Raw genomic sequence first — 12,222 nt, 5'->3', positions numbered from 1 at the left:
GACAAGAAAGAGGAGACAGAGGGGCAGGAAGTAGGAAGAATTAATGTGGATGGAAAGGCAAAGACGATGAGGACCTTCCTAGGTCCCTTCCAGGTCAGGGTCACAGGGATGTGACCCTGTGTGAAAGAGTAGAAGTTAATCTTCAGTAAACTTCACGTTCACTCCTAGGGGAGCTGGATAGCCAAGTGGCTCCTGAACAGACACAGACAGAAGGTAGGTCAGGGGAAATGCATGAAAAAATGCAGGGATCTGGCTCACTCCTAAATACTCACTCAGAAGGCGAGAGAGACAGGTTGGGACTTTATGGCTTAACCGGAAGCTGAGGACTGGCTGAGCCTATGGGCTTTCGAATTAAAATCTCAAGTCCAACTCTTCCCCCACCTCACCCCCCACCCCCCACCCCCACCCCCGTGCCTGGATGGACTTAACAAGTAACTGACACTTCTTAAACCTCAGTTTACCCGACTATAAAAAGACCCATCTCTTGGGGGTGCTGTAAGGTGTAAGGGAGAAATGTGCAGCCCACGGCATGAGAGTTCTGTAAAGAACAGCTTTGGAGAAACAGTCACAGTGCAGAGGGAGGAATGCAATGTCACAACCCCCAAAACAGCCGCTACTCAAACATACAACTCCGTATTCTTGGCACCAACTAGTAGTCACCTGCTCATGCTTGAAGAATCTGCAAGGCAAAGGCAACCCAGGGTAGCCCACCCCCTTTCTCGCTTTGATTAGAGTTCCCCGGGCCCTAGGTACCTTACAGCCGTCCTTCAGGGGGTGAACTTGGTTTGAAATGGCATCTGCATCTGTGTCCCCAGCTCAGGGCCACTGCACTTGGTTCTCAGTTAATGTTCTAGTGCGCTAGCCCTTGGGTCATAAGCAGATGGAGTAAGCAAAGGTCTTAAAACCCTGCTAGCTGTCAGAGCTGTTTGAGCTGAAGAGAGACTTGAGGAGAGGCCAAGGAAGAGGTCCTGGGTGGAGGCAATGACGTCAAGTTCAGGAAGAGTCTCTGAGGAATGGTGAGGGTTGTGTAGAGAGGATGATGACCTCCACAGAGATTGAGGGTCTTGATGTCCAGGGAAGTGGAGGACTAGGAAGGAGGGGGTACCCGAAAGGAAAGGGAGGAAGGTAAAGAAAGAGCAAGGCAGAAACCAAACTGAATAGTACCCATGGCTCGCTGGGATGAAGGTGAATATGCAGTCTCCCCACGAGTGGGAACCGTGAAACGCCCTGCTAACCCAGCCCCAGCAGGCGGGGGCTCTGCTGTCCTTTTTCTCTAGTGACGAAAATTGTGCCACACTCACGCAGAGGCAGCACAGTGACACAGGAGGCAGGATCTGCGGAGTGGCTTTTATGGGCTTCTGACAGCTCCTTCAGGCCCACGAGGCTGGGGCACAGGGCAGAGACATGGGAGGAACAAGGTCCTCTGAGCTTCTCCCAGCTCACTTTTCTCTACGATCCTCCAGGCTCCCCCAACAGCACCTGTGTTCCCCAGACCACCGAACTCTCAACATTTCCTTAAGCCTTAATTTGCTTTTGTTGGATATTTAACCATATCAAAGAGGAAATTAACGAACACAAGGCACAGCCGAACATCATTTTAAAACACTGTATTTGTGCTACCCTCATGGCACTTATTTGTCCCTTATCTGTCCACATGCATTTAGGTTGCTGTCCCATTTCACAGTGAAAAATGATGCTGTGAACAGGTACAAGATTACGCAGCCCCTCTAAGGGTCCGGTATAGTGCAGGCCTTCAGTAAATGCCTGCAAGAGATCTCTATTTCCTCCTATCCTCTAAGTGAAGCGCCCGCAGATTAATTCATGTGTACTTTAACTGGGGTCTGCAGGAAACAAATGCCTTGAGCCAGAAATCGGGGGAACTCTTGGAGAACCTGGGAGTGCAGAATGGACAAGAAGGATCTCAGACTTCGTAAAACAAGGGGTCGGGTGGGACTGGGAACCTGCCTTGTCCCCACGCTCAGCAATACACTCGGGTTTCTCAGCTCCTGCCTTCCTTAAAACGTGCCTGAAGATGAGGATGTAACTCAGCTGGTATAATGCTCATTAGCATGCAAGAAGTCCTGTGCCCAATTCCCAGCCTATAAACCAGGCATGGGAGTATATGCCTGTCATCCCAGAACTTGGGAGGTCAAGGCAGAGAGTTAGAAGTTCAAAGTCATCTTATGTAGCAAGTTCAAGGCCAGGTTGGGACATATGACACACTGCTTCAAAAATTTAAAAAAAAAAAAAAAAAAGTGATGTATCAGACTGAGTCAGAGTGAAATGCCTCTCTCCAAAGAAAGATGCAGCAAACAAGACAGAATATCTTCAAAATATACAAAATGCAAATTAACTCCTCAAATTTTAATTTAGGAGCTGGAGAGATGGCTCAGTGGTTAAGAGCATTGGATGCTCTACCAAAGGACACAGGTTTGATTCCCAGCACCCACCTGGTAGCTGGCAACTGTCTGTAACTCCAGTTCCAGAGGATCCAACACCCTCTCCTGTCCTCCACAGGCGCCAGGCACACATGTGCACAGACACACATATAGGCAAAACACCCGTCCACATAAAGTAAAAACAAGTAAATAAATCTTGAGAGACAGAATCCAATTTAGCAATTCGGCTAGGTCTCATGGTATAGGCCTATAATCCCAACTCCTTGGGAGGCTGAGACAGGAGGATCACAGATTCAAGACCTGTCTGGGCAACTTAGGTCCTGTTTCAAAGTCAAGCACAAAGCGGGCAGGGGCTGGAAATGCAGCTCAGCAAGAAAGTGCTTGCCCAGAATACTAGAGTTCAGTTCCCAGCTTTGCCAAAACTAATTCTAAAATACACTTTTAAAATACACAAGAAATATGCCTGAGCAGGTCACAAAAAGAAAAACCCAAGAGCTGGCAGGCACATAGTAGACTTTTTTTTCCGGAGCTGAGGATCGAACCCAGGGCCTTGTGCTTGCTAGGCAAGCACTCTACCACTGAGCTTAAATCCCCAACCCCCATAGTAGACTCTTTCAAACTGACTAGTAATCAGGCAGTGCAACAGTTATTAAAACAGTGACAAGTCACTTCAAGCTCACACCAAGGGCAGAATCAGAAAAGTGAGTAATGTAAGTATTGAAGAGGATGTGGGAAAGCAGAAACTCTGGGTACTCAAAGTAGAACCAGGTCCTGGCAATTCATCGGCTACAAAACATCATGGGAAAAAATATAGAAAATTAGCCTGCTGTTGGATACCCCAGGCTCCCATTGATAATGACGGAGTTATTTATCAAGTAGAGTCCCAAGAAAACCTGTAGGAGATATGAAAGGTACAAGGAGGTTCCTCAGCACTTTGTGAATTGTCATGAGGTCAAAGAAGTTAAGAGTGGAGGAACAGGTGCAGAAAATATAACAGGTAAGTAATTCCTAAATTAACACTGTCTCAGAAACCCAAGTCCCAGGCTAGATACACAGAAGAAGCCCAGCGGGACCTTCTTTTCCTTTCTCTCTTTCTTTCTCTCTTTCTTTCTTTCTTTCTTTCTTTTCTTTCTTTCTTTCTTTTCTTCCTTCTTTCTTTTTTTCTTTCTTTCTTTCTTTCTTTCTTTCTTTCTTCCTTCCTTCCTTCCTTTCTTTCCTTCCTTCCTTCCTTCCTTCTTTCTTTCTTTCTTTCTTCCTTCCTTCCTTCCTTCTTTCTTTTCTTTCTTTCTTTCTTTCTTTCTTTCTTTCTTTCTTTCTTTCTTTCTTTCTTTCTTTCTTCCTTTCTTTAGACAGGGTTCTCTGTGTAACAACCCTGACTGTCTTAGAACTCACTTTGTAGACCAGGCTGGCCTCAAACTTACAAAGATCTGCCTGCTCTGCCTCCCTAAATGCTGGGGTTAAAGGTGACCAGTGGTATCTTCAAAACACGGTGTTGAGTAAATCATTCGGAATCTGGAATTGTATAGGTCGATGTCATTTAGAAACACCCCTCCAGATTCTCTAGGGACCATGCCTATTTCAAGACCTATATCAAATCTATCAGGAGGGGTTAGAGACCTCAGTTCAGATCCTATCCTCTGAATGGGTGTGTTTGTGAAGGTCTCCCCTCTCCCAGGTTCACAGAGCACTGCTGCCAGGGCTCAGGGCTTTGGGAGATGCACACAGGTCTGGTGAGCTATGGGGGGGGGGAGGGGCTTCTTGCTTCTTTCCCAGGTACAAGGGGCAGTTGTGCTGGCTTCATAGCAGGGAAAGGTGGGCAAGGGATGGGAAGCTGAGATCCATCCTCCCCACTGCCCTGAATACCCCAAGGCACAGACAGGCAGACTGTGGGCAGAGGCGCGGGCGCCTGACCACTGGACAGAGCTCACACTGGTAAACCTCTGGATTCCAGTGTAACAACTCTGGTTTCCTTCTATTTTGTGGCTTCTAAGAGCTTCTAAGTCCATCCTGGCATAGACGGGGTGGGTCTTACTGCTGCTCCCAGTTGACAGGTAAGGAAACCAGAGACCAGTTAAAGAAAGGAAATTATCCTCATTATCTCAAGGCCACACAGGTTGTGAGAGGCCAGATGGACGCTAGACGAGCTTGCTGACTCCTGGGCTGCACAATGCCTTTCTCCTGGTCACTGCGCTGTGAGCCAACCTTCTAGGATTGTACAGATGACAGAGACCTGGGGGCAAGACCACACAGGTCCTCAGGGAGCCAGGATGTTATTGTAGAGGTGGCTGTTTTATGCTGGGGACAGTTTAATGGGGAAAATAAACCATTCCGTTTCCACCTCTTCATCGCCGAAGGGATCAGACACACCCACTCCTCCCCAATCCTGCAAACTTCTGAGCTTTGACCTCCACCCTCCAGTGGTGCTGCATGACTGGCAGTGGGACTCAGGCAGGGGTGGGGGAAGGGCAAGGAGACAGGCAGCACCGGAAAGACAAACCTCCGGGCGCCTGCGTCAACCCTACCACACCGGCAGCTCATCTCAGAAAGCCATCAATCACGCCACACAAAATGCCCGCATGTCCTCTGATAATAGACTCCACCAATGGTCTAAATTCCCGTCTCCGCTTTCTCCTTTCAAAGTTACAACCGTCACACTTGCTTGCTTTCAATCAATAAAGAGATGTAGCTACTTAATAATGGAACTTACTCGGTTTCTCTATCTGAAAACCTAGAAGATGGACTCCATGCCCGTTTTGAAGTTTCTGGATTATAGGTGCACTTACGGGAGTCTGAAGGAGACACTGGCTGGGAAAAAGGCTCTTGGTGCAGCAATGTGAGCCCTAGACCACACAGAAAGTCTCAACTAAACTTCTAAGAGTTACTTGGCACTCTCAATAATTTACCTATGTTATTTTTAGCATCACACATACACACACACACACAACCTCATGATGATGATTAATTAGAGGGCTGACATTCCCTTAGAGATCAGTTCAGTTTCACATTTTCCAATGATATAGCAACAGATAGGTAGAAAGTAAAATGGGGTTTTCAGTGGGAAAACTCTCCCCAACAAGGAGAGTCATGAGTCAAGTGCCCCTGCCCCACCCAGGCCTTAGATGCTGATAGCTCAGGAACAGACACAAAGGCTTTCTGTGTATTGGACTTGACATGAGTTGCCTTTATACCCCTGGCTCAAGCCAGACACATTTATTTCTCTGATATGGCTCCTGGTGGTGACCACCCAGCACTCTCCCTGAAGAATGCTTCATTACAGTTGGAGAGGGGAACCCACAGCAGTTTAGGAGCCACACCATAGGGGAGAAGACGGTGCAAATGAGGGCTTTGTTACCCTGGAAACTTCACAGTCCAGGCAAGAAGCTGACTGAAGCTCAAGGAGTCGTGGGGAGGAAGACAAAGGTCCTGGGACATAGGGAGAGCTACCTGGAGAGGTGGCCAAGGCTTGACCGCGAAGTGACAAGTGACTTCGAAGTTGTCCCTGAGACATCTGCACTGAAAATGGAGGAACCATTGCGTTTTTTGATGACTAAAAGTTTGGGATCCAGGGTAGAAGGATTCCAAGTGGCTGACACCTCCTGGGTCCCCTGAGTTAAATGGCATCTGGAGGAATGCCCGGACCACTGCTGTGCAAACTGAGTTCATTAATACATGCCAGAGCTTGAGACGTTGGCAGTGAGCTCTCAATGGCTACAGGTGTCACTCCCTTGGCTGTCCAGACAACTTTCTGAGAACCCTAGCTTGAAGAACACATGTTAAAGGCACACAGCCTCCCTGGCTGGCTCCTTGGTCCCCCACTTTGCTGCTCGGACCCACCTTCCCCTTTAAGAGGTACCTTCCCAAGGCAGGTATACAGCCCAGGTCAACTGCCCTTATCTTTTAGAATCTGATCCATAACGCCAGAAGGACTTCTCCCTTTGGAAGTGGGGACCCTGGGGCCTTAGAGAGCTCTGAAGATCAACGTGGTCTCCAAGAGGAGCGTGTGAATTTCCTGACTCCCGCTGGTGTGACAGTGACATGACGTGGGCAAGCCAGGCACAGGAAGCTCTGCTGCCAAAGCCACCTGCTGGAGTCTTCTGGACCGACAGAGCCCATCAGTGTATCAGAGCCTGTACACTAGTTTTCCAGTCCCTTTGATGCAAGGTGTACAAGTCACCAACCCCAGACAGGGCCAACATTGCCAGATGTACTGTCGTCGGCCTAGTTTATTTTATTTTATTAGCCAGAAGCCCACAAATCAACTGTAAATGAGATTCCAAGCCCAAACCCATCTTGGTGACCAAGCCGTTAAATGCTGTTGGGGGCTAGGGTAGGTGAGACTTGTTGCATTGCTTCTAGAATCTAGGACACAGGTTTATCAACCGGTGACATTTAGTTGTAGAGCAACTGGGAACTGAACTTGGTGTCTGTCACTGCGCTACCTCTGCAAACTAGCTGGCTTCCTAGTCCCTGAAACTCAGTTTTGCTTCATCCGTCCCTGGAAAACTATCCGAGGAAAAGAAGACGAAAAGCCTCTGCTGGTGGACCGGCTGCCCATCAGCAGCTCTGTGCTGAGCAGGCCACCCGTAGCTGGGCGCTAGGGCTACCAAGAGAAATACAGCACTGTCTCAGCACCCAGAAAGCTCACGGCTTAGTAGCTGAGGCAGACAAACATGTTTACATTTATTGGGTACCATAATAGAACATTGGGTCCGTCTGGTGCAAGAGGCAGACTAAAAGTCAGTCCTTAAGTAACAAGCAATGCAAAAGACAGCAACTAAAATGTATTTTTTTAAACCCTAAAGGTGAAGACCTAGAAGAAAATCAGAACTCTTTGCATGCACGGCTTAATATCTGTTCTATTTGTAATGACTCCTTGAGGACGAAGGTCCATCCCGGGCCTTTTCAAAATGTGAAGTTTCTCAACCCAGGGAAAAGCAGCTCTGAGAAGAGCTGAGGGGGTCAGATCGCAGGCCTCAATGGCCAGTGATGCAGAAGGAGATGAGGGTTCACCTAAGGCTCTGGGCTGGGCAACTGGGCAGTATTGGAGGGGAAAGAGGAGTGCGATGACCTGAGGAGGGAAGCCCCAAGGTAGGGTGCCCAGAGGGCAAGTGGCTGTGCAGGCTGAATGGACTGAGCTTATCTATGAACTAGGAAGCCAACAGACATACATCCGGAGACGTCTGACAGGACGGATCTGTCTGGAAGCTTCTGAATAGTGTTAGAGGACTGAGCAGGGATGCGCTCACCAGAATGAGGACAGAGTGAGCCAAGTGATTGCTCCGGGACCCCACACTTCAGGGAGAGAAGCTGCGTGTCAGTGTTAGAGACTGGGAAGCAATGAAATATAAAATCCCAAAAGCCTGAAAGAGAGAGACTTCAAAAGAAGTGGCTCAGAGTGGCCAAGGCCACGGCAAGTAGGCAGAGGAAGTGCAATGGGGTTGGCAGTGAGGGTGATCACAAGGGTCTCTTCTAGAATGTTTCAGTGCCAGGCTGCACCGGCGTGACTGGGAGCAGGGAACGTGAATGAATATCCCCTCTGAGGAGAGCTTAGTGGGGGATGGGAAGGTAGTTAAAAGAGGTCAGGAAGGCCAAGTGTTTTATGATGCGTTTTATGTGAAAGACACACTTGCTTACAGGCCAATGGTCAGCAGGTTTCAAAGAGGGAGAGTAACTGGCAGAGAGTAGAAGGGGCAGATAACTAAGGAGAGGCCTCTGGGGAAGCTGGGGTCTAAGACAGGTGGGGGTAGGGGTCTGATGGGAGACAGGCCAGGAAGGATGAAGTGGAAGGAAACAGGCATGGACAAGGAAAACACACACACACACACACACACACACACACACACACACAAATTTTCATATTTATTCTTTTCAGCAGCCCCCCTAGTTAAGGGAGGTCCTCAGTGCCCAAGGGATCTTTTAAAGTCAACAGTGTGAAGAGATCACAAAAGGAATGCCTTTCCTTCCCCCTGCCTCACACATCACATCCTGCAGACCTGTCACTAACTCCACTTCCAAATGTCTGCTGACTGCAAGGCCAGACAGTATGTGGAAATGCACAGGAGAGCTTCCAAAAGAAGCGAGCCAGAGCTGGGCCTGCCAGAGAGCAACTGCCCCTCCTTCACACACACACACACACACACACACACACACACACACACACACACACACACCGACTTATGTACCTACCCAAGAGACAACGACAAATGGATCTCAACAAGGCAGCCTTCCAGCAATCCTGAACACTGTGCAGGCCCGGGTGAGTCGGCCTTTTTCTCTCCCCAGGGGCATGGCATGCATGCTCAAGGGGGCAGGGACAGACCTAGCACGAAAAACATAGTCGGCAATCCCCAACGAGTTCCAGTTAGCCAAGGCAGAGAGGACCCTAGACCGGACGACTATCCAGTGGGTCCTACAGCAAGTACAACCGAGCCCACAGCCCATGAGAAGTCTTCTTGGGGACTGGAAGCACTGGTGTGAGCAGCCTACCGGTGGGTGTGGGTGTGTGAGAGGCCAAAGCTGAGAGGCACGCGCACCACGGGCGCCCCTCTCTGGGTGTCAGTGGCTATGACTCCTTCGGTGAACTGAGAAAGTCCGGTCAAGAAGGGATAGACAGACAGGACTGTCTTGGGGAGCCCTCCCTGGTAGGGAATCCCAACACTGAGTGACTACGGAATGGATGACAAGGTCTGAAGACGCGAGATACTGGAAGCCAGAGAGGGCTGAGAGTTTTTACCACTTTACTCACTGGACAACCATGGGAGAGGCGCACTTACCAAGAAGCGGCAGGGTTTGGGATAGCCCAGGCCAAGGCTCGAGAGGCTCAACCTGTGGTTTTAAAATACCAAGCAAACAAGCAAGTGCTACTCCATGGTGGAGGGTCCCGGCTCCAGGCCCGGGCATCAGGTGCTTGGGGTTTTCTTCCCCAGCGGGTGTCAGCATCCAGTGAACTGAAAATGCAGCCCCAGGCATCCCTGTTTGGACCGGTCCCCTCACAGGCACGAAGAACTTTCTACGTTGTTGCTAAGCTTCAGAAGGTGCCGTGGGAAAAGTAGGAGAGGACCAGCTGAAACCAGTAACCTCTAGTGTGACTGGGTTCACTAAAAAGTCCACGTGCCTCCCCCGCCACGAACTATAAGCTGCAACCAGACATCCATCCTAAAGTCCCGGGGCTCGCCTCACCCTTCAAGTCTGTCCCAACTGGCTAAACGAGACCGGGTCCTGCCACCCGCGCCACGGTTGCCGCAGCCCAGGCGTTCGGCTGCAGCAGGGCGCGGGAAAGGGCACTTTGGCGCGGAGTGGGAACCGAGTAAGGGGGATGTGTCGGCGCAGACCCTGGCGGCGACATTCCCTCCCTCCCTCCCAACCTGGCACGACCCCCCACCTCCACCTCCAGTGGTTCAGCCCCCTCTAGCCCCCCACATAAGCCCTTCAAGAAAGATTGCATCGGACCCCCGACCTAGGCGCGCGCCTACCTGCATCCCGCCCCAAGCCGGAGCACCGAGGGGGCGGAGGGCGTGTAAGGAGGGGGGTGGTGACCGCAGTCTCTGGGCTGCTTGGGCGGGGGCAAGGGCTTTGGTCGGAGAAAATGGGCGGGGGCAGGGAAAGACAGACCCTGCAGACGCGGAGGGGGCGCACCGAGCCTCTCCAACCCCCGGGACGGGCGTGCCAGGCATAATGGGGGAACGGATGGGGGAGTAGGGCTCCGGGAAAGTTTATACCGGAAAAGCCTGGCACCTTGGGGGGCTGGGAGGCTGGAGAAACTGAAGCCACAATTCAGGTGCCCCGCAACCCGGGGAGGGGATGTCTGTCTCCCAGGCCCCAAACACCAGCCGGATCCGGCCAAGTTGCGGCTGGGGTTGGGGACGTCCATGAGGGTAGAGGTGAGGACGTGGTCGAAGATGGAGTGGAGGATCTAGGCAGACAGAGGCGAAGATGAGAAGCAGGGTGGGTAATCGGGAGGAGGAAGCCAAGCCGGGGTGGGGGAAGGGACGGGGACCGCGTCGAGATTGGGTGGGCTCGGGTGGGGCGCGCGGCGCGGCCGGACTCACCCGCGGCAGCCGAGGCACTGAGCAGCCCCCAGCCCAGCAGCAGCAGTAGTGGCGGCGGCGGCGGCGGCGGCGGCGGTGGTGGCGGCGGCGGGCGGCCCCAGCGACTCTCGGTGCCTGGCACAAGCGCCCAAATCCCGGTTTCGCCGCGAGCCCTCCCTGCCCGGCAGCCGCAACATCCCTGCTCCGGTGCCCGCGAGCGCGGCATGGCGCGGCCGGCAGCCCGAGGGAGAGGCTCCGCTCGCCGCCGAGGAGAAAGGAGGTCAGGAGAGCTCTGAAGCTTTTTTTTTTTTTTTTTCCTTCCTGCTCCGGGAGAAAAAAAAAAAAAAAAAAAAAAAAAAAATCCCGGTACGCGGGAGCCCTGAGCTTCTGCGGCTGGAATGAACCAAGTGTCCGCCCGGCCGGGGAGAGGCGCGCTGCGCTCTCGGAAATGACTCGCTCCAATCCCGCTTCGCGGGGTTCGCGCCGGGGGGCGGGGGGGTGAATTATCCCCGGATTAATCACTCCGGAGCCGCTTCTCCGCCGCTCCAAATGCTGGGGGTGGAGGCGCAGCTAAGGAAAAAAATGGGGGGGGGGAGGAATTCAGCGCCACCTGCACCTCCACATAAACCACAAATTACATCTAAAGGGTTGTTTATTCCCATTTGTTTTACAATTGACCAGTTTCTTTTAAGTTCAGTCCTCCAGCTTTCATTTATAAGAGCACCATTAATACACCCCCTCCCGTAGACACACATACACAAGCATAGAGACACACACTCAGCACACACAGGCACACACACGCGTTTGAAAATGGGAATGCTGTCTGGGGAAAGGTAGCCAAAGAAGATCGCAGTTCCCCGAGTCGTGGCTCTTAAGAGGGGGGCTGGCTTTGAACTTGCAGTCTCAGGGCTGGGGAGGACACTCGGGAGCTCAATTCGCAATAGCTCATCCCAGGAGATGGGTGAGTGGGCACCGGAGGAGGCAGGGTTAAGAACTGGAGTGAGTGAAACGGGGTGAAGGGTCCCTTTCACTAGGTCCAGGACAGTCCTACCCCTAGCCTAAGACAAAATCGCAGGTATGTGTACTCGGTTGGGGCGGGGGTGTGAGGTTGGCGGAAGGACTGTGTTAAGACTTACTTGTACAATTTATCCTCAAATTACGAATGGGCCCTGCTTGTCCCCCACATCTTCCCAGCCAGGGCCCCAAACCAGATGAGTTTCTCCCAAGGAAGTGAGCCCTTTTCTTCCTCAGGCCGGTAGCGGCTGCCTTCAGACCTCAAGGGCTCAACGTAGGTCCCCTCCCCATCCCCCACCCCGCCTCGGCAGCAGTCTCAGTCTGGTCTACCCTAGGCTGCTCTGCCAGTCACGATGGCTCCTTCGTTGTCAACGCCAAACTCCTGCCTAGGGCGAAGAGACGCTTAGGGAGGTGGGGGAGACCGGAGGGGACCACGAGCGGCAAGGCTGGGGGAGGAAGCCCCGCCTGGCGCGCGCAGCGTAGAAGCACCTGCCTGTGTACACCCCACCCCCTCTGCCAGAAGCACCCAGAGAGGCAGATCTTGCGTTTAGGGAGTCTGGCAACCGGGTGATTTGGCCAAGCTGGCGCTCTGGCATCCTGGAGGCTCAGGAGACAAGGACCACTGATGGCAGGCGGCGAGGCCGGGACATTTCCTGGGAAGGGCCGAGGGAGGGACTTCAGGGTTGGCGACTTGGGTTGAGGGGGTTGGTGAAACCCAAGTTGGCCAGCTGTGGGCGAGCCTGGGAATTTTCCGGGAAAGGCATGCGGGAAGGCTTCGGGAT

At 52.1% G+C, this 12,222-nt stretch overlaps 1 protein-coding gene across 1 annotated transcript in view; it reads right to left on the bottom strand.

The window, feature by feature from the left end:
• Csmd2 (CUB and Sushi multiple domains 2) overlaps positions 1-10,757 on the bottom strand; it is a 568,711-nt gene extending 557,954 nt beyond the window's left edge. The window contains 1 exon segment of the mRNA XM_037203342.1: positions 10,448-10,757. Within this exon segment, the coding sequence (XP_037059237.1) occupies positions 10,448-10,652 (205 nt within the window). The 5' untranslated portion in view covers positions 10,653-10,757.
• Between the last annotated feature and the right edge of the window lie 1,465 nt (positions 10,758-12,222).

Source organism: Peromyscus leucopus, chromosome 2, assembly GCF_004664715.2.
Source record: "Peromyscus leucopus breed LL Stock chromosome 2, UCI_PerLeu_2.1, whole genome shotgun sequence".
Taxonomy (NCBI): Eukaryota; Metazoa; Chordata; class Mammalia; order Rodentia; family Cricetidae; genus Peromyscus; species Peromyscus leucopus.
This window is presented reverse-complemented; position numbering and strand designations above follow the sequence as displayed.